Source organism: Rhodamnia argentea, chromosome 7, assembly GCF_020921035.1.
Source record: "Rhodamnia argentea isolate NSW1041297 chromosome 7, ASM2092103v1, whole genome shotgun sequence".
NCBI classification, from domain to species: domain Eukaryota; kingdom Viridiplantae; phylum Streptophyta; class Magnoliopsida; order Myrtales; family Myrtaceae; genus Rhodamnia; species Rhodamnia argentea.
Genome location: NC_063156.1, coordinates 8351058 through 8372499, shown reverse-complemented (window position 1 = coordinate 8372499; position 21442 = coordinate 8351058). Strand labels below are relative to the sequence as shown.

General features: G+C 40.8%; 4 protein-coding genes across 5 annotated transcripts; 3 read left to right on the top strand and 1 right to left on the bottom strand.

Annotated features, from left to right (window-relative positions):
• The first annotated feature begins 628 nt into the window (after positions 1-628).
• On the top strand, positions 629-1271 carry LOC125312552 (heavy metal-associated isoprenylated plant protein 16). The gene is made up of 3 exons (XM_048282039.1): positions 629-700; positions 767-875; positions 1000-1271. The coding sequence occupies exons 1-3, from the start codon at positions 695-697 to the stop codon at positions 1269-1271; spliced, it is 387 nt and encodes a 128-aa protein (XP_048137996.1). The 5' UTR covers positions 629-694.
• A 4095-nt stretch (positions 1272-5366) lies between these two features.
• On the top strand, positions 5367-6662 carry LOC115733033. Of its 2 annotated transcripts, none has more exons than XM_030663710.2 (3): positions 5367-5636; positions 5737-5842; positions 5974-6662. In XM_030663710.2, exons 1-3 carry the CDS (start codon positions 5631-5633, stop codon positions 6261-6263), a joined length of 402 nt encoding a protein of 133 aa, XP_030519570.2. In that variant the 5' UTR covers positions 5367-5630; the 3' UTR covers positions 6264-6662. The 2 variants fall into 2 exon arrangements, with proteins under 2 accessions (XP_030519570.2, XP_030519568.2); XM_030663708.2 differs by having other exon boundaries at positions 5371-5636; positions 5734-5842.
• Positions 6663-12695: 6033 nt separating this feature from the next.
• LOC115752468 (glucose-1-phosphate adenylyltransferase small subunit 2, chloroplastic) lies at positions 12696-16279 on the top strand. The gene is made up of 9 exons (XM_030690671.2): positions 12696-13077; positions 13526-13822; positions 14210-14479; positions 14593-14772; positions 14967-15070; positions 15213-15324; positions 15464-15562; positions 15676-15795; positions 15946-16279. The coding sequence occupies exons 1-9, from the start codon at positions 12790-12792 to the stop codon at positions 16060-16062; spliced, it is 1587 nt and encodes a 528-aa protein (XP_030546531.1). The 5' UTR covers positions 12696-12789; the 3' UTR covers positions 16063-16279.
• Positions 16280-17096: 817 nt separating this feature from the next.
• Positions 17097-21011, bottom strand: LOC115752469. The gene is made up of 4 exons (XM_030690672.2): positions 20841-21011; positions 18796-19976; positions 18616-18685; positions 17097-17687 (listed from the first exon to the last, which is right to left on the bottom strand). The coding sequence occupies exons 1-4, from the start codon at positions 20916-20918 to the stop codon at positions 17541-17543; spliced, it is 1476 nt and encodes a 491-aa protein (XP_030546532.1). The 5' UTR covers positions 20919-21011; the 3' UTR covers positions 17097-17540.
• Between the last annotated feature and the right edge of the window lie 431 nt (positions 21012-21442).

Here is a 21442-nt window from a genome sequence, read left to right as displayed (position 1 = left end):
CTATGAAGTCCACCGCCGACCCCCACTGGCTTTGTTGGAACAAAAAAGTAAAAGAAAGGAAAAAATAAAAGACAAAATAAAATAATAAAAACTGTTAAAGAGTTGTAAATGGGTTAAAAAATTCCTCGCTGGCTTCCTCAAGTAATAACCTTGATAAGCTAAATGAGTTTAAAGACCAATCTATCTACAATTCATATATAATTAGGCTTACAATTCCAACCCATTAACAATTCATTTATTAAAACTTTTTTTTATCGATTATTTATTAAAACTTTTTTTTGGTCGAAGGTTATTTATTAAAACTTGACTAACCCATACGTGACACGTTTTATTCAATATGAGTTTTCAACCCATTTTGACAACTCCAGATTGGACATAAAAATCATATACTTAGTCAATTTTTTTTACGAACTCCATTGTGTGAATGGAATTTTTCTACCAAGTCGTATGCTCAGCAGTTTAATAATCTCTGAAGCATATGTCACCAATTACGTAAGTCATATACAGCAAGAATAGAGCCAAATTCCAAAGACTTAATGACGTTCCCCAAGCTTGACTACTGACTGCTACGTGACATGCCCGGTCTTTGTCTATTTAAGCCATCGAGTCTTCTTCCGAGGAGTTGCAATCAATCTTATTCGAGCAAATTGAAGAATTTGGGAAGTTCCCCAAGTTCCTAATCGAAGCAAGCACCATGAAGGTAATCAATTGATGAGAAAATCATGAGTTTGATTAGTGGAATTCACGTTCTTGTTTCTTTTTGCAGCAGAAGGTGGTGATTAAGGTGTGTATAAACGACCCCGTCTCGAGATTTTGTTGTTTCAACCCCAAAAGATCTCACTCAAAAGCTTTGACACTTGCGGCTGGCTTTCCAGGTGAATTTTTTTTTTTTTTTTAAACCTCTTTCGAGATTGAGAACAGCCGAGGAAGAAGAAGAAGAAGAAAAACCCACCTTTTGATTCGAAACTGAGCCGTTTCCCTGGTTAAATTTCTCTCCAGGAGTTCAATCCGTGGAGCATGTGGATGACAAGGACCAGATCGTGGTGACCGGAGAGATTGACGCAGTCAACCTCGCCGCTCTGCTCCGGAAGAAAGTCGGTTTCGCGGACATAGTCTCCGTGGGCGAGGTCAAGCCTCCCGGGGAGAGCAAGGACAAGCCTCCCGAAAAGCCCCCGGAGCCCGTCACCTTGCCGTACCCACGCCAGGAAATCGTCTATTTCTGCGATCCATGCCCCGAACCCTCGTGCTGGCCCCTATCCTGGCCCCTATAGGATCAATCGACAACCATCGAGCACGGCAACCTCATACAAACAATGTACAACATCGATGTGATGATCTTATTTACATGAGCAATTTTGAGATGTGAATCGAGTCCATGGCCGATTCTCACCGAGATGGAACTTCGTGATCGTGCTACAGCCAATACTACTTCTCTTTAATTTTGACTACATTGGGTCTCCAAGATTGAGATTACTGAAACCATGACCAATACTTGTATGAGAAAATTGTCCAAAAAGTTCTAAATTTATTGCATTTTGGCCAACTCAATCATAAACCTTTCAATTTTGATAATTGAGCCCTAAACCTATTTAACATTTTACTAATTGAGTCTATCCAGCCAATTTTAGCTGGAAATTACTGATGTTGACGCTCGTATTGTCACATAGGATGGCCGGTGCTTACGCAAACAATTCTTTTATTTTTCTTAAATTATGAATTTTTTAGTCTTTTATAATTTATATTTTTTTTCTTTTCATTTCTTTCTTTCTTTTCCTTTTTCTTTCTACCAAGTCTAGAGAAGGTCAATGGTCATAGGCGAGGGATGGCCGACCCTCACAGGACTTGGAAAGAAAAAAAAAGAAAACGAAAGAAAAGAAAAAAATATAAATATATAAAAAGATTCAGATTTTTTGAATTATTGTCTATGTCAAGATCGGCCATGCCACGTGGGACGACCGGCGTACACGTTAGCGAATTCTAACTAAAATTGGTGAGATTGACTCAATTGGTAAAACATGAAAATGCTTAAAACTCATGTGGCCAAAGTGTAATAGGTTTATGACATTTTAGACAATTTTTCCCATACTTTTATACATCTGTTGTAAGGGAAGATTAATGGCGAAGCCACCAAATATAATGCGAAGTGTACCGTTGACTCGACGTCCGTCTAAGGTGTTCTCCCTATTTCTTGAACTTAATAAGGTCGATTTAGTGGAAATAATTTATTTAGATAACCGTGCTACCAAAGTCAATATAAATTTCGGGCAATTGGGAAAACAGACAACAGGCTTGCTTTCCAGTCCTAGTTCGATCGCAAAGTGATCAAAATTCCCACGAAACAAATTTTTGTCAAGCTGAATTTTACAAGACACTCGTGTATCTTGGGCTTGAAATATTAGAGAGCCGATCTCGAATAATTCTCAAGCTGAGCCTCGATTACTCGCGTCGTGTCGTGTCGTGTCGTGTCATCGGTCATTTGGCACAAGGGGATTAGCGGGTATTGATTGTGCCATTGATATGAATTTTCTCTTCTTTCTGTGGATAATATTCATCTTTTCCTTTCCATACAAAATCTTTTATACCGCCATTTTTTTATATGCTATAAATCCTTTTATTAACGTTTGCTAAAATGTTCATAACCTCCAACTTATGAATGTTTCTCCATGTCTCGTCATTCAACTCATTTTATTGCAATGAAACTATTCAGATTGGCTTGTGATGTTAAATCGGACTTCGTCACATTGTACATGGGAGAGAACCTACTACGAACACCCTCGTGGTTACCTCGGCAATGGCCGTTCACCCTCGTTATAGGATGGCGGGCCGACTATGTTTAGCGGCCCTCACCACGATTTTGGCGAGGCAAGAATCGCTTCTTCCGCCATACTGCTGCAGTAGAAATGGCATGGGTGGCAACCGTTGCTTAGTTGGTGAAGGTGGTGTTGGGAAGAACCAGGCAACAATTCACCAAACCTAATTGAGGATAAATTTTTTCCCCAAAACTAAATCGATCAAAACCAATTTAACCCCAGCAATAACCAGCTACAACCTCAAAATATGTAAATGTAATGTTGGAATGATAAGGAGACAAAGACGACGACAACACCAAAATTTCACGTAGAAAACCCATCAAGGAAGAACTAGGGATGGCTCAAGACTTCCACTAATTACTAAGAATAGCAGGATATACAAACGAATTCTTCTCTAGTCACACACTAGAGACTCAGCATCAACAATACAATAATTTTTCTTAACAAAAATGGAGCAAAGAAACCCTAACCGATTGGAGGAAACGAGTGACAACTTGGAGAAGGTTCTCAACGAACGAAACCGATCAGCTCGTAACCCTCGGTCTCACGAACAAGATAATAAAATTTGAGCCTATTCCAAAGTTGAATCTTCAAAGGAAGCCGTGCCCACTTTTTCTTCTTGTCGTGCGTTGCTCTCAGTTGGCCGAGAGCTCTCTCTATCTCCTCGCTCACTTCTTTTTTTGTTCTTTTTTATTTTTCTCTTCTTTTTCTATTTTATTTTTTTAACTTTCCTTTTTTAAGTTAGCCGAGCCCCACAAAGAGGCGGAACCCCAGCCAGCCGGTGAAGATGCACCGTTGATCGTTATCGAACGTCTTTAGAGCCGGTGGTTGCAGTGCCGCTGCCACTTGCCAACTGTTTCTTTAATTTGCTTATGTTGCAAAAACAGGTGCTACGTTTACCATGCATAAAAAGAATAAGGAATATGTTCATTAGAAATCCTAAAACTTATCATAAAAATGCAATTGAATCTTAAAACTTGCAAAAAGTACAATCGAGTCCTAAAACTTGTCAAACCGATAAAATCAAATCCTTCCGATAACACCGTCAATTTTATTAACGGAAAATGCTGACGTAGCATTTGAAATTAATTTCCCTCTCCTATGTAGCATTAATTATTATTATTTATTCATAACTTTTCTAAAATAAATTTTAGAAAAATTAATATTTTGTTTTAGAAAGTGAAACTATAATATATATATATATATATATATATATATAGCAAAACGTCCGCCCATTGCCGGAGGGGCCATTGGCCGTCGACCCTAGGCGAGGACCGGCGACCCTCGCCGGGCTTGGGTAAGGAAGCCTAGATCTGGGGCTGCGACGGAGGGAGGCGGAGGGCGAGGATGGCTAGGGTAGCGAGGACAGCAGACGCATGTCGGACGAGCGGCATCGGTCTAGCTTTAGGGGTTGAGGCCGAGACCATCCAAGATAAGGAGTTGAAGTTCCATTTTTGTTCTGGATTTTATGGAAGGGACAAGTGCAATGGACGATGGGGGAAGAGTTTGGGGAAGGCAATGAAGTTTTCAAAGAAGAGGAAGATGATGACAAGGACGATGGCCGCTAGTCTAGGCAAGGGCCGGCGTCGCCCGGATCTGGGTACCCTCGCCTAGGCCTAGCGAGGGTCACCATCCCTAATAGAGGTCGCCGGCCCTCTGACAATGGGCGGCGGCCTAAACCAACGAGCCCCGCCTTCCCCCACTTTTTTGTTTTAAGTTCTGTTTTTTTAAAATAAAATTTTATATTTACTTATTTCTTTAAATAATATAAATAAAATCTCAAAAAAAATAACAAAAATGCCACAAAGGATAAAAAATTAATTTAAAGATGCCACGTCGGCAATTTTCCGTTAATAAAATTGACGATGTTAACGAAAAGACTTGATTTTAATATTTTGTCAAATTTTAGGACTCAATTGCACTTTTTATAAGTTTTAAGATTCAATTGCACTTTTTTGACAAGTTTTAAGACTCCTGGTGAACCTATCCCAAAGAATAATAAATCAACAATAGTCTAACCAAATCGTAATTGCACGAATAGAAAGCTTGAGGATCAAATTATATATTTATATATATATAGGATATGATCCCTGGTATAATTGTATAATATGCAGCCATGTACTCGTGATAAAATAATTTCATTTCAAAATGGAAATCCCGTCATAGTGTTTTCTCTGGCACATCCGATATTTACCTCATGCGAATGTTTAGTTAAAGACATCGTTGACAGTCAATCCTCTTATTTGTATTGGGGAAATGTCAATGCTCCTCTAATGAAAAATTAAGGCAACAAACATAATAATTGAACCTAGTTTAAATCTCCAACAACAAAAAAGAAAGAAGCTACTAGCCCGGCGATCTAATAGTATTGTCGGTTATTTCTGACCATATAATTTCTCAATGAATGAGTACTTTATGCAAAACACGAGATAATGATATTAAAGTCTAAGGTTGAAATTGTACCAATTGTCCGGGAAGCATTTTTCAAAAAAAAAAAAAACCTAGTTTGAACCGGTCATAACTTACGAACTCTCCCTTGATTTTCTCTTAACGGTCCTTGCCTCGTACTGTCATTCCTTCTCGTAGATCGTCGGTCCCGTCCACCCCACGCCCTTTGTATTCCCATGTGAGGGTTGACTTCTGACTCCTACAATCTGCCCGGCCTTTGGTTCAAGTCGTTGGAGTTTCTTCCGAGGAGGGGTTATAAATAGGTAGTCCGGTCACTCCTTCCTCTTCATCCTCCTCCAATATTTTCTCCAAACTCTTCCAACAAACTGAAGAAATTTAAAGTTGCCTACGTTCCTAACGAAGCAAAGCACCATGAAGGTAATATGATGAGAAAAATCGCGACTTAATTCGCCGTATGTCGCATGGTTATTCGCCTTGATAGATCTTGATTTTCGATCTTGATTTGTTTCTGCAGCAGAAGGTAGTGATTCGGGTGAGCATGAACGGCTCCAGCTCCGGATTTCTTTGTTTCAGCCCCCTAACCCCCCGCTGCAAAGCTATGAGAGTTGCGACGGGCTTTGAAGGTGATTGTTACTAGATTCTTTTATGTCTCGATGAGACCATTTAGTTGTGTCTTCTCTAAATCATCCTAGGTAGATGAGGCTGAGTGTCGGATTCTATAGCAATCCGTTTTCGTTTGTTGGTTCGACTCCAGGAGTTCAATCCGCGGCGCTGGTGGGAGACGACAAGGACCGGATCGAGGTGGTAGGAGAAAGGCTCGACGCGGTTAAGCTCACCACTTTGCTCAGGAAGAACGTCGGGCCCGCAGAGATAGTGACCGTGAGCGAGGCCGACGCGAAAGACAAAAAAGAAAGTGAGAGCAGCAAGGACAAGGCAGTGCAGCCCATCATGTGGCCGTACATCGGCGGCGGAGTCCCGCACCGCGAGATCACCTACGTCGTGGACCCATACCAGTACAGCGAGCCCTCGTGCTCGATCCTGTAGGATCGGTGATGATGGCTTATATGAACGTACATCCTCGATGTTTTTTTCTTTTTTTGAAATCCTTCTACGCAAACTGTTTTGAGAAATGAATGAGATCGATTTGCCCCATCGATGTTCCTTCAAAGAAGAACAGCGTTACTGGCCAATCCATGATCGACCTCGGTTTGAATCAGTCACTGATTACTTTCTGTGCAAGAATCTTCTCCTCCTCTGTCTCCCGTAGCGGTTCTTGCCTTTGTCCTCGCACGTTCCTTCCCGTAGGTGGTCGTTTCACCTCACCCTCGTTGCATTCTCTCCTCACGTTCCAAAGAAAACCAGAGAGACAGGCGATGGCGGCGACCCCGACGACGAACGACCACAACAACACAGAGCACAGAAGGTTCACTCATTCACCACAAGCAAAAAAAAGGGTAAATCAGGACTGTTTCCAAGGGTTAAACGTCGATGTCTGATGGTGATTTCTAGCTGCCTGCAACTTTACAGAACCCAGGTCAAACCGCATTCAAAAACCGAAGTAAACAATAAACGCTAGCAAGAAACGATGTAAAGCAAAAGGGTTTGCCTCGAAGAAAATAATCCAGACATGCAGCATGTGTATGGGGAACACAACAAAACATGCGACGAGACATGAGGAAGTATTAAGTGAAGAATCCAAGAAGTGAGCGAGGAGAAGATGATGAGATGGTGGCGTTGGGTTATTGCTATCAGGGCCTGCCTGCCTGCATGACTCCTCTGATGCCAACTAAAGAAAGAGTTCGAACATCTCCCTTCCCTTCTTTGGTCAACCAGTTGGAACCATCTCCTTAGATGGCATTCAGGGAGCCAGGCAGATTAGATTCATATGCACCACCACTTCATCATCCCCCCTCTCTCTCTCTCTCTCAAAAGCTGGAGACTTGGACTGGTTGAGAAGAGAGAAACACCAGAGGACTCCCTCTCTCTCTCTCTCTCTCTCTCTCTCTCAATAGGTGGAGACTTGGACTGGTTGAGAAGAGAGAAACACCATAGGATTTACTTCAAGGCAACGAACTGAAATGCGTGTGTATATAAGCTGCTAGCCTGACAATCGGACGATCCTGTCTGTTATTTATAATCACACGATCTCTCAATCAATGAGTGCTTTATGCAAAACACGCAATAATGATATATGGGTCTACAGTTGTAATTGCACGGTCCCCAGCGGTGATGTCAAAGAAGCATTTCGACTAATGCGTGAACCCACTCCTCTTTATTTTCTTCGTGGAATCGGGGCTAAAACATTACTTCTTACGTGATTGGCTCTGTTCATGATAAAAATATAAAAGGAAATGCTTCTCCGATAGTACCACCAGGACGGTATAATCTCAACCGTAGATTCACACACCATCGCCGTATGTTTTGCATAAAGTACTCATTGATTGATAGATCGTGTGATCGAAAACAACTGACCAAGATTGTCAGGCTAACAGTTTCCTAAAAAGAAATATGAAAAGGGCCATTTTGGTCGCGTAAAGATGGACAGACATTCGAGACATGTGGTCGGAGTGATTGGACCGCGCGGGCTCGCGGATCCAGAAAGCTCTTGTTTGCTCTACATTTGCCATGCAATAATATGGTCGTTGGCCCCGCACCTACGCGGCCGACTAGATACTAACGTATTGCCAAAGCTGTAGCCCAAAAGAAACTGCCATTATTGGAGAGTGGCGTTGGCCTCTTCTGCGTCCGCCATAGCCATATAGCTATAGGGAAGCAAACTATACACGACCGCCACTGATTGACTTCTGTCCCCCCTTTGGCTCCATGAATATTAATTACTGCTGGAAATTATGAATCCGACGCTTGTTTATCTATTTGTTGTTTTGCTGGCTGAAATTGTTGATATTTGGTTGGATTGGTCATGATGGTGGCAAACGGGATGTGGGTTTGAAGGGAAAGTGGGAAAAGTGCTGCGACAAAGAAATTATTCGGTGAGCATCTGAGTTGAAATGAATCCGAAACCTCAAATTTGACGAGATCAACCGAAACTCGCAATGGACCCGTCTTAAAGATCGGACAGCGTAATTGATTCCTGTGGTTCTTGGAGGCTTCTCCCAAACACCAAGTCGTCTCAAAATCGACCGGCGTGAGTCCGGCGATTCGAACTCAAATGTGGAGCGAGAAAGACGAGCGCTCTTTCATCTTGTCATTCAAGCGAACCCATTGGGACTATAAGGATCGCGAAGTACCGTTCACGGCATGAGTGATTGGTAATTACACCAATTTAATGGAGGATGTCGAATTGTCCATCTAGGACCATCCTCTTTTAGCCAAACATCTACCTAACTTGACAGTTCCAGGACATTGCCTACTCGGCAACCATAATGACATTCACTCTCACCTTCGCAGGACAAAATCTTTTCCAGAAACCAACAATGGTTGTCGTGATTGACTCCTAAGTCCTAGGTGAAACATTACTGAAAAATGCAACCAAATAGTACGAGCTATGTAGCTAGGTGTTTCCGGACGGAATCCAATAACATGGGCCGAGACCCGGGCAGACTTCTTATCCTAAGGTTTGATTCATTAATTAATCATAGGCATGAGCAAAAAACCCGGACCAAGTCACCTTGGACTTGATCAACCTAATTAATAGGGGTGGATATGCAACTCTGGCCCAACAAGAAGGCCCATGTTTGCTTTTCTGGGCCGGACAAGTCTTGGTTGATGTAAGAGCCCAACGACGTAAGCATAGTAGGCATTTTCTGTTGCATTTCATCTTCTTTTGATAGTTGGCCTAGCAGTCATCTGTCTTCCACGAGGTCACTCATTCCAATTTTCCCTGTCGCATCCCAAAATTTAGGGCGAATTCCATTTTACCCCTCAAATTCTTGTGATGCGGGAGTATCCGATTCATTGGAACAATCCTTCTTAAGTTCCAACTTCATTCCATTGATGAGCGCAGCACCATCACTTTTAATTAAAGCCCAAAATGAATTTGGTCATAACTTGCTACGGTGAATTGAAAATAAAGTTATCGACGGGAAGACCATCGACTAAGGAGTTGTCCATTCTTGATGTTGCCGATTGATTTACTGGTTCACCATATTAGGCGCCTTCAACACGGACCAACAACATATTGAGGGGAGGTTGTCCGGAGCTTTTTCCCTAAATATTAGTTGATCTCTTAAGATAGTAAATTGCTTATTAAGGATGGTGAACGAATTTTGGAAGATGAAATGCAAGGCTGAAGGGTCAAGATTGAAAGTATCCATGTCATTAATGAATTTTCTAGTTTCTAGGAATTTAATTGCTTTCTAGTTCCCATCTCTTATATTTTGATAGTTCCCATGTCTTTTTAATGTTCATCTATTTCCTATGTCTTAGTCCCATTATAAATAGAGGAGATTTATGAAATGCAGACTTGTTGAATGAACGAGAATTTCTCTGTGTATGTGAATATTTATACGATTCATTGTCCAACACTGTTAGTGGTGAATCAAACAGTTCTTTATCCTTAGCAAGTGGAGCAATCTTTTACGCCTTGTTGGTGAGCTGCCACCTATCTTGGTTCTCCATCCTTGGCTAGTGGTTTGTGCCTCTATGCTTTGGTGGTGTACCTTCCATATTCTTCGCCTTTTACACATTTTTCATTTATCACACTCATTATATACACTTAACCAGAAAATCTCCATTTCTGAAATCGCTCGTCCAACGTATGCATCATCTTTCGACCAAAAAGGAAAAAAAGACCGTATGCATCATCTTGTATCATGGCAAGTTGTCGCCAGACATTTCACATTTTTGCAATTTACTCCCTAACTTGTAGAAATTGGTTGCCATGTTGCTCCTAGTGTCAACTCTAATAAGATTTGCTCGCAACTCCGATCGTGTGATTGCACGTGACTAGTCACGGAGGACAGATCAATCACATCATCCGCGCACGTGACTCTAGCATTGACTATGGTCAAATTCTCCCTTGATTTTGGTCAAACGCTCTCACATGCAATATATCTCTAAGTTCCTCTGTTCTATATATGTGTATAATTATACCACAAGTTTTCCTTCACAACCAGTCTCGTGTTGTCGCGTGATCGAAGCTCCAACAAAATTCCGGTCAAAGTCTTCATCGACGAGCATATGACAACAGGTTTCAAAAATTCAGGGGGCAAATTGTAAAAGTTCAAATGGCGAGGGTCAATTTGCAACAACCCTAAGAACCAGGGCACAGTATGTAATTTCCCCCAAAACCTATCGTATTTTGGTAATTATACTAGGCAACTGAGTGCAAGAGTGCACACCCGGTGAAAGAAAAGTTCAATAGCAATGAGCACCGTTATAGTAATCATGAAGTTCGTACAGTATGTTTCGACCCTAATCGTAGCGGAGAATTCTGTCAATTTGCCTTAAATTTTTTCGACCACCTTAACATCCATCGAGTCCAAATCGAGTTATGGTCCGATCATACAACTTTGTTAGGATTTTGCGGTATCCTTTACTTGATTCACAAGGCTCTATCGTTTAGGAAGCACCGATACTCTTCGAGGACGTATCGTGTCGTGTGTAAATATCCTAATGTGACATAAGCTTAGGAAGCATTCGATCGTTTTTTTTTTTTTAAATCTATCCTATCTCTAACTCTCTACTCTATCTTTTTTTGACTTTTGTTCTGTCTATTTGCGAAGCGCGCACTTATACTAACGTCTCCACCCTCCAATCCCTTTACCAGCGGGGTTAGATGCCAATTGGCACGACAGACGCATCCGATCTTGATAATGCCCAATTTGTGTTTTTCTTTTCCCCTTTTTGTAATAACAGCAAATAGCAAATTCTCTTTTTATTTTTTTTTCTGGGCTTATACTGCAATTGGGTATTTTGCGTCTTTCGTGTATATGAACATCAAAGCATCAAAGCACCGGTCGGGTCGATAGATACGTGCCTCCACGTGGAATTTTCTATCATATTGGCTAATAAATTATTTCATCATTAACTATGATTGACGTGTCCTCATCGTTTTGACTAATCTGCCCATGTTACTGTCCAAATTCAACGATGATCATGAGCTCCAACCGTCTTATCACGTGAAAGCACGCACACAATCATGATCATAAACTATCAAAACATCGGTAGAAAAATTAGAAAAAAAATCAATTTAAAAAAAATAAAATGAAATAAAACCAACGGTCCCAGTTCCTTCCCGTGGCAGAGAAAAATCTACAAAAAAGAAGAAGATAAATTGAAAAAAAAAGAGTTTTTTTTTTTCAAAAGGTCGGAAAAAGGGGTCGACAAGGGCACGTGACCCGATCGCAATCTCCTACCGTTGAATTCACATCCACCCAAAATCCGTACCTCTCTCTCTCTCTCTCCTCCGCGAGATTTTCCTCTTATCGTCAGTCCCGGCCAGTTAAACAATCGCACGTGTGTATCTTCTGTGAATTGTCTGAAGTGCCCTTGCATGGCAAACGCAGAAGTAGAACCAAATTTGTCTTTGGATTTTTTTCGTTTTTGAAAAAAAAGCAGAAACGCGTTTGTTTTAGCGTACCGTGTGCAAATTAAAAATCTTCTCGATGATCATGGAGGCCTCGGATTGAATATATAAATATAAATATATATATGCGTGTTATCATGGAAAAGTATCGCAGAGAGATGATAATGAAAAAAAAGTATAGGATTTCGTGTATATCGTAATTATCTTATTTAGAATTTAAAAAAATATTATCGTAGATTAGACAAGACAAGTTCAGGCACCGTCGACACTAATAGCTCAATTGGTATAAAAACTAGTAGACTCATTCGTTAAGGTTATAAGGCGAAATCCATTCGAGGTAACAGTTGTGTGAATTTCGTCGTGCCGATGCTCTGGCGGTACCGAGGTGAAAATGCTTGCCTACTGCGAATCTATTCCTTTCGAGTGGTGCCGAATGTCCGAATAGAGGAGAGCACGGTTTAATTTCGACATCGGTTCGAACGGAATTGAAAAATCGAATAAAATATGCTATGAACGAAAGCCAAACCAAACCAAACCAGTTGAACATTGGGACCGAACCATTTTTCGAGATTTGGTTTGGCTCGGTCCAAATAGTTTTTCATTTATTTCTGCCTCTATTTTTTGCTAATTTCACGAGCTTTAAATCCACAGAAAACGACTTAAAAAGAGAACCGATTTGATAAGGAAACCAAACTTTATACTTACGATAATTAATAAGCTTCACTCATAAAAACAATTGAAAAGAAAGGCTACATCATATATATATAAATAGTATGAATATGATTAGAAAAATGAATAGTAAACGCTTTGAATATTTCTCGAAAGAATACTCTCAAATCAAAGTCAAACTAATGGAAAAACAATTTTGATTGAACATGATTTTGTGTACAAATCCCAAGGGACAATTTCGTAAAATCAACTCCACTACTTCCAATCCGAGCGCAAGAGAACTACAAATCCCGAGGACCCATCATATAATCTCAACTCCACTTGCTCTCTCCATCCTTCCTCCACAAATTCTCTCTCTCTCTCCTCTTCACTCAGCAGAGTCCACGCTCAGCACCACCTACGTCGGCGGTGGCAATGGCGAGCATGGCGGCGGCGGGGCCCATCAGGGTCCCTTCCTCCTCCTCCTCCTCCTCCTCCCCTTCTTCTCCGGCGGCTTCCGAGTCCCGCCACCAGGGGAGGTGCAACGGCACCCGGAGCGCCTCCGTCCTGTCGTTCGCCTCGTCGCAGATTTCCGGCGACAAGGTCGCCCCGGCCTCCGCCGCTGCTTTCAAGAGCTTTCGGAGAGCTCCGATCGTCGTCTCTCCCAGAGCCGTCTCCGATTCCAGGAACTCGCAGACATGCCTTGACCCCGACGCCAGCCGCGTTAGTTCTCTTCTCTCGTCTTCTAGTGCTTATCCTCTTCCCTGGCATTGGAAGGACTCCATGTGATTATGATCTGATGCGCGAAATTCTAGCGACGAATGTGATGCCTTTAATTAAAATTTGATGCGGCTAGACGTTAGACGCCATTCCGGTTGAATAGCTTATTGAATTGCTTATTTAGAATCGTTTACGGGACAAGTTGAGTCCTACCGATCCGAACTTCAAGTGCTAATGCAATAAGCAAGCATTTTTTTTATAATCATTGTCCATCTTTCTCCCTTGCTAGTTACGTGTCTAGTGGTGCCGTTAGTGTCTGGCTTTCTGCGTAGTCTTTGGAATACAGCTTGGTGGAGGTGTTGGAACTTATTACTCCTCGATGTTGTGAGGAAACCAAATCGAAGAGGTTTCATCTAACTTTGGATGTTTTGTCTGTGATGTGGTTCTCTAGAGTGTTCTCGGGATTATACTGGGAGGTGGGGCTGGGACCCGTCTTTACCCCCTGACTAAGAAGAGAGCAAAACCTGCTGTGCCATTGGGAGCCAATTACAGGCTGATTGACATTCCTGTGAGCAATTGCTTGAATAGCAACGTATCAAAGATTTATGTCCTCACGCAGTTCAACTCTGCATCTCTCAACCGTCACCTTTCTCGGGCTTATGCCAGCAACATGGGTGGCTACAAAAATGAAGGTTTTGTTGAAGTTCTTGCTGCTCAGCAGAGCCCGGAGAATCCTAACTGGTTTCAGGTAATTAGAAAACGAATCGTAACCTTTTCTGGCCGAAACTGTTGTTTCAAACTGTGTCGTTCAATCTTCAAGGACTAATAAATAGAAGATCTTTTTCTGTAAACGTCTGATCAATGTCTCTGGAGCCACTGATCTAGTTAAATTGACATAGCTGTTCTGAGTTGTTCACAATTTAGTGTCTAATTGGTTCAAGAAGTTTGGTGCAAAATTCGGGTCATTGTTGCTGGAGTCACTGGTGTACTTAATTGACATAGCTGGTCGTTTGGCAACATGAGGCAAACGTCACTAATATGCTTCAGGTGTATATTGAGCCGTTTCCTAATAGCTTAAGCTTTTCGAGAAAATGGTCCACATCAACTAGAATGATTTAATGATACCCGATTACAGGGTACTGCAGATGCAGTCAGGCAGTACTTGTGGCTCTTTGAGGAGCATGATGTTTTGGAGTTCCTTGTTCTTGCTGGGGACCATTTGTACAGAATGGATTATGAGAGATTTATTCAAGCCCATAGAGAAACTGATGCCGATATCACTGTGGCTGCACTTCCAATGGACGAGAAACGTGCTACTGCATTTGGTTTGATGAAGATAGATGAAGAAGGACGTATCATTGAATTTGCCGAGAAGCCAAAAGGAGAGCAACTAAAAGCCATGAAGGTTAGTTCTTCTCTCATGGATCTCTCTGTCATCTTTCTCTGCTAGCGATAATGGAAGTGATTTGGTGTCTAGCATTTTAGTTCATTTTAGTTAACCTTGTTTTCCTTTTACAGGTCGACACTACTATCTTAGGTCTTGATGATGAGAGAGCAAAGGAGATGCCTTTCATCGCGAGCATGGGTATATACGTCATTAGCAAAGATGTGATGCTCGATCTTCTCCGAGACAAGTTTCCTGGAGCCAATGACTTTGGAAGTGAAGTCATTCCTGGTGCAACTGCCATTGGGATGAGAGTGAGTTTTATAACATCTACTTCCTGAAATTGATCCGGATAGTTTCACCTTTGAACGGGTCCTCGTTTTCTGTAGTAACAGTATGTCACTTTGGAATTGCAGTACCATAACAATTTGTTTGACTTCCACGAAATCTGTTTCACATTCCTCGTTGCAACGAGTTCTGCAATCATATATCTTTTCTGCTTTTACAGGTGCAAGCTTACTTGTATGATGGATATTGGGAAGATATAGGTACAATTGAGGCATTCTATAATGCGAACCTAGGGATCACTAAGAAGCCAGTGCCAGATTTCAGGTGGTTCATGTTCTAAAATCTCTCACTTAATGATCTTTCCGCAAATTTGCAGATTACCTTTCTGAGTTCTGCACATTGCTTGATATCCTTGACAGACCACTGTATAGATGAATGACTTGACGCCAATCTATTCCTTCTGCAGTTTCTATGATCGTTCATCTCCAATTTACACCCAACCACGATATCTGCCTCCTTCCAAGATGCTAGATGCTGATGTGACGGACAGTGTTATTGGTGAAGGATGTGTTATTAAGGTATCTTCCTCAGGCCATTGGTGTTTACTTCTGAATTTGCTGAGAATACATGATATTTTGTCCTATCTAAGTCATGAGTAGTGCAAAAGAAAATAGATAAATCATTCAATTATTACCTTCCCATGTTCTTGAAATGCAGAACTGCAAGATCCACCATTCGGTGATAGGACTTCGATCTTGCATTTCGGAGGGTGCGATAATAGAAGACACCTTATTAATGGGAGCAGATTATTATGAGGTAATCATTGAGGTTTTCTCACTTGAGCTATGCACTTAGATATACTCGATATTCTCTGGTTATGGTGTTGTATTCGGGTGCATATTGACCTGTTCTTCCATCTCTTGCTCCAGACTGATGCTGATAGGAGATTTCTCGCTGCCAAGGGCAGTGTCCCGATCGGTATCGGCAAGAATTCGCACATCAAGAGAGCAATCATCGACAAAAATGCCCGAATAGGAGATAATGTGAAGGTAGGCTTGCATACTGATCACCATTCTTTTGTTTCTCTGATTTCACTATGATTGCCTAGTTCGACCATGATCACTTAGCATGAAACTGGTCTTATGACTTCTTTTGTCCTTGCATTTTGGAGGCTAACTAGTAATAGCTTTATGGTCCAGATCATTAACAGCGACGACGTTCAAGAAGCTGCAAGAGAAACAGATGGATACTTTATAAAGAGTGGGATTGTCACAGTGATCAAGGATGCTTTGATCCCCAGCGGAACCGTGCTTTAGAAACTCTCCTATTGCGATCTAGCAAAAGCTTTGCATTGAGAAAGTGAAGCAACTGGAAGTCAATTATCTCTTTGAAGTAACTTCATGGTTATCCCACTAAATCTATGATGCATATCTCAGCGCGGCCGGTTGTAACATATAAGAGGAAGAGAGGACTTGAATACTTTACGATGTAAAGGGCTTTTTTTTATTAATAAGCGAGGTAAGTGTGCGACAATCTGCAATATTTCTTTAGCATATTGCGTTACTCGAATTGTGCAGAAACCTTCCCTAGGGCTAGGACAGTCTTCATTTCTCTGTTTAGTTTATCCAAAAAAATCCAAAGATGGTGACTAAATGCCTGGAATTGATGAGATCTCATTTCAGAGGCTTTCAAGGCTAGAGAAGATAAGTAGTGCAAGTTGGAAAATTATCTAAAAAATCTTAAATTTATTGTACTTTTGTCAATTTCAGATCTAATCCTTTTAATATTGTGAATTCAGTTTTAAATTTTTTTTCATGTTTTGTCAATTCAGTCTTTTAACATAGTTGACATGAATGTAGGTCATCTTACGAGATATGATGCTAATATGGATAATTTTTTAAATAATTTTTAAATTTTTTGAATTATTTATTTATTTATTATTTCTTTCTTTCTTTCTTTTCTTTTTTCTGCCCTCTAACAGTCGGATGTCCAGCCAAAGGGCTGCTCTCGCCTTGGCCCTTGGTGAGGGTGCCCTGATCTGGCAAAGGCCTGCTCTTGCCTGATGCCGACCTTTGACCTAGCAATGGCCGACGGGGGAGAAAAGAAAAGGAAAAAAGGTAAAAAGACAAAACAACGTTAAATATTATTAAAAAACATTCACATCAACACTGATTATGTCACATAAAACGATCGGCATCGGCGATTTCCAATCAAAATTAATCGAGTAAACTCAATTGAAAAAACGTGAAAATATTAATTACTTAATTGACAAAACAAAAAAGTTTAGATTTGAATGGGCAAAAGTATAATAGATTTGAAATTTTTTGTACAATTTTTCCCATTGTGCATCGGCAAGAAATCTTTGACTCCTGTTCATTCTTTCGAGATGGAATTGAACTAATCCACCAATTGTAGCAGTCCAGATAAAACATAAAAGCTAATCCATCCAATCCGACCATTTTTCATGAACATGATTCTCAATGGCCTAGGACATCCGCACTTCAAATCTGAAGAAGAAAGAATCCTCAAACTCTTACTACTTGCATGGGAAGTTAAGAAACGCCCAACTAGAGAACCGCATCGGAAGTCATGATGCCATATCTATAATGGCCTCAGTGAAAGGACTTCCATTTTTACCATAAGGGAGTTATGTACAAATACTGCCGTCCAGAGCTAGGAGAGAGGCCTCCCCCACCAAAATCCTCATGGAGACATAGGAGGGTGGAAGAAGATAGTAGTAAAACACCGCGTCTTCTGAATGACTTCTGCCCTCTTCAAAAACTACCGACTGATATCAATCTCTTCTGGTAGTGATGTTCTTCCATTTATCCTTGAGATCAACAGGTGTGCGACTTGGATTGAAAACCCGACAACCATATTCCAGGATTTTCCTCCAAGGGATATTCTTGTTCACATCGCTTGAGAATAACCGCACTCCTTCCTGCAGCATATCGTTTCATATGAATCAAATTTGAGAATCACCAAGTCACAACACTTTCCAATATATCTAGCTGAACAAATGCCTTTTATAGCAAATTCTAATCAATAAAACACTTTTGACAGTGTAAATCAGAAAAATGAAAGACCTCAAGGGTCCCTTTGTTTCGCGAAAACTGAAAGATTTAGAAAATATTTTCCAAAAAATTATTATTTGTATCGCTTAAAATAATTAGTCAATAGAAAATTTTTCTTTATAGATAAAAATTATATTAACTATTTTGTAAACGAAACAAAATGGAGCCTTAAAAAAAATAATAAAAGGACAATGAAATTTGTACTGGGCGTAAGAAGAGGCTATTTGCAGGAACTGAAATTTTGTTGCCATCTTTTTTCAGTCTTCTATTCATCCTCGGTACATCTTGCTCTGATTTTGCCTAGTCGTAGGGTTGCTTTTGGTATTTGTTTGGTATTTTCTTTCTCTTGTATTGATTTCTCAAAAAAAAAAAAAAAGCTTTGACAATTAAAAAAAGTTAAACTAGTTTGATAGGACGAAGTTGCCGATCAGTGAATCACTATGCCCAAAAGGAGGAAACATCCACCAATTCACAAGAGACTATGGTTCAATCTATTTGAGATGGACTTATGCTTTCTATGAATAGATACATCCGTGGATATACATTATCCGTACAAGCTAGCTATTAGATTCGCTGTAAAAAGTACAGGCGTAGGCCAAAAAAAAAAAAATTTTAAGACAATCTAAAGGACTTAGTGGATCCTTATATCAAATCCTCATCATTTTGAAGAATAAAAATGGTTTACTTGTTTCCAAATTTTAAGAGCATGGCTGAGGATTTGGATATTTCTGAAGGAAATAATGCAACTTGAAAAGATACAAACAAGAAAAGGATTCTATGACAAGAAAAACTTGCCTTTAGGATCTCCTCTTCTTCAGGTGACCATCTTAATCGGCGCTTTACATTGGGAAGTGGTGGCTTTGGTCTGCATTTAAAACCACAGTACTCCCCATAAATCCAGTTCGTTGCAACAAATTCTAAAAATATGAATATTATAATTCAGTAAATTTTCTCAAGTTAACCAAAATTACTCACAACTTCCTGGGAGACTGTCGTTGTCTTGACTTTTCAGCAAGAGCGACTTTCTTCTTACCATCATGGGAATCTTTCTGGTTGATGATACTCATGCCAGCTCCAGAGGAACCTTTTCTTGGTGAAACAAACTCCTCCACTGGTGCCTTGCTTTGAGGTTTTGCACTTGGAGAATGTCCATTGTTCATGGAACCAGCCCCGGCATCCGAATCACATACTTCACCTCCTATATTTGCTTCTGGGTTCACATCAGTGGTAAAATCTCCTTGAATTGAAGATGCAGTAGCATCAATTGATTGGAACTTCCTCCGTTTTCTTTTCTTACTTAGCCCTTGACTTCTGCGAATACTTTTACGATGCCTTTTTCCTACAGAAGATTTAGACGGTACAGCATCCTCAGCTGCCGCTTCTTCTAAAGGATGATCATCAGCCGTCTCTGCTTTCTCTTGATCCAGAACTTCCTTGCAGCGGTTATCAATAGATTCTCTCAATTCCTCTTCTTGCAACCCTTCTTCATGGACTAAATTTCTCTGACCATGGACACTAGGAGGTGATTTATCTGTTTGATTTTCGACCCGTGCTTCATGTTTACTGTACACGGGATTTACAGGATCAGATTGATGTTGCCCTTCAGTGTTTTCTTTACTCACATCATCATGGAGACTGTCGTGTCCTGGAGATGGAGATACATTGAAGTCTTTCCCCTTATCCTTCCCACTATTCTGCTCCTTCTGCCCCTCATCAACTACCCCAGTGTCAAGAAAATTGGATAAAGGCTCTTTGCGCAACATGGCTTTTCTTCTCAACTCATAAACCTTAGCCACCGCTCTTTTGTATGAACAATAAGGGCAATAGAAGTTCCCCAAATTATCAAATTGAGGTTTGCTGCTCAGGCACTTCTCATGGATAGAAATTGGGCAGCTAGGCTCAGTACAGACTAGCAATTGGCCATGTCTATTACATGTTAAACAAGTCCCCTTTTCCAATATATGAATGTCCATACTTTCTTGACTAGATATATTTTGAAAACCTCCGTTTTGGGATTTTTCAACAGTTAAAATCTTCGCAGCGTTGGTATTGGGGTCCTTTTCTCCATGCTGCTCAACTCTGTCATTACATTCATTTGTTCTGGGCACATTATCCTCTTGGTTGGCTACACTCTCTGGACAGCATGGATTTCTAGACTGAGAAACAAATCACACATATTAAACATGAGACAGTACCTATCCACATTGTCACTTATTGAAACTTCACGAGCATGAATAATCACATGTGAACTTAAAACGATTGACTCATCCCAATAGTTTAGAACTCAAATTTTTTTAGCATAGAAACAAGAGCACCCAAAGGGCGCTACCCATGGCAAGTCAGTCCAAGAAAATGCGACCCACTTTAACAGAACAAACATATAGCCAAAGCGCATCCCACAATACAAAATCATACACACCAGGCCAAGTAATATAGTTGACGAATGCCAAACTTTCGAGCCATCTCTCGTAATAATAAACAAAGACGCATCTCTTCCACAGGTCATGCTTCACCCCTCAAACTTCTACACAACAGCCAGAGGAACGAGGCCAAATACCATTTCAGATATCAGTGCCACGTGACATGACCGATAGCCCTGGACCAGTTTGGAATGCGAAAAGAAGTGGGTCACCCTTTTTGCCACGGGTTCATGCAAGTAGAACCCAAGTGAGAAAAGCCACATAACAGCTCGAACCACCACCTCAAAGGAGCACGATTTCGCAATCCTTTCGTCCTTAGACATCTCGCATCAAAAGGAGCATCTGCCCAATTCATCACACGATGCTCGTTATCCATAGTCACGCCCTAAACTCCGATTTTAACCACATTGAAGGAGACAACAACAATATAAACAACAACAACAACAACAACAACAACAACAACAATCGTCAACCATGCAAAAAGAAGGGGGAAAAGACTTTCAGGAGACTGAGAGGACGGCTTGAAGTCGAAATGCAATGCCCACACCAATAACTACTAGAAGCTCATATCAATCACGCCCACCTCAGAGAAACCCTAACCTGATCGGACGAAGGTACCGACGTCGCGGAGGTGGCAGAAGGCTTCGAGAGAGATTTTTTCCGAGCCTTGGCCCTCATTTCCGCTGAAGCATCCGATCCACTCGCGGTCGGAGGATGGAATTCGAAGACGCTGCGAATTCGACCTTCTCTCTCAGTTGCGTCGCTCGTCCGGTCGTAGTTTTTGGGAGAACGTGTAATTCAAAGTTCGTTCTTCTTTTCTTTTCTTTTTCTAAGACAAATCGTGCACATATTCGAAGAGGCTACGACGCCGTTTTGTTAGGTTCGGATGAATTGTCTTTTTAAATTAAACAAATAGTTTTTTTTTTTTGGGTCAGAAATTAAATAAAGTAATCTCTAAAAATGATAGCAAGAAATTTTTACCTTTTTTACTAAAAAGGTGATTACGGCGGTATCTGATTTCAGATTAATAAAACTTGCAATTTGAGAACCCGTAAAATCTCTTTTTAACTGATAACTTATATTTTCTTCTTTTTTGCCATAAACGAAAAAGAGCCTTTAGCACCTTCAAAAATTTTTGTGAGGGACAAAATTACAAATTCAATAGAGTGTGCATATCATAATTTCGAGGGCCAAAAGTTAGC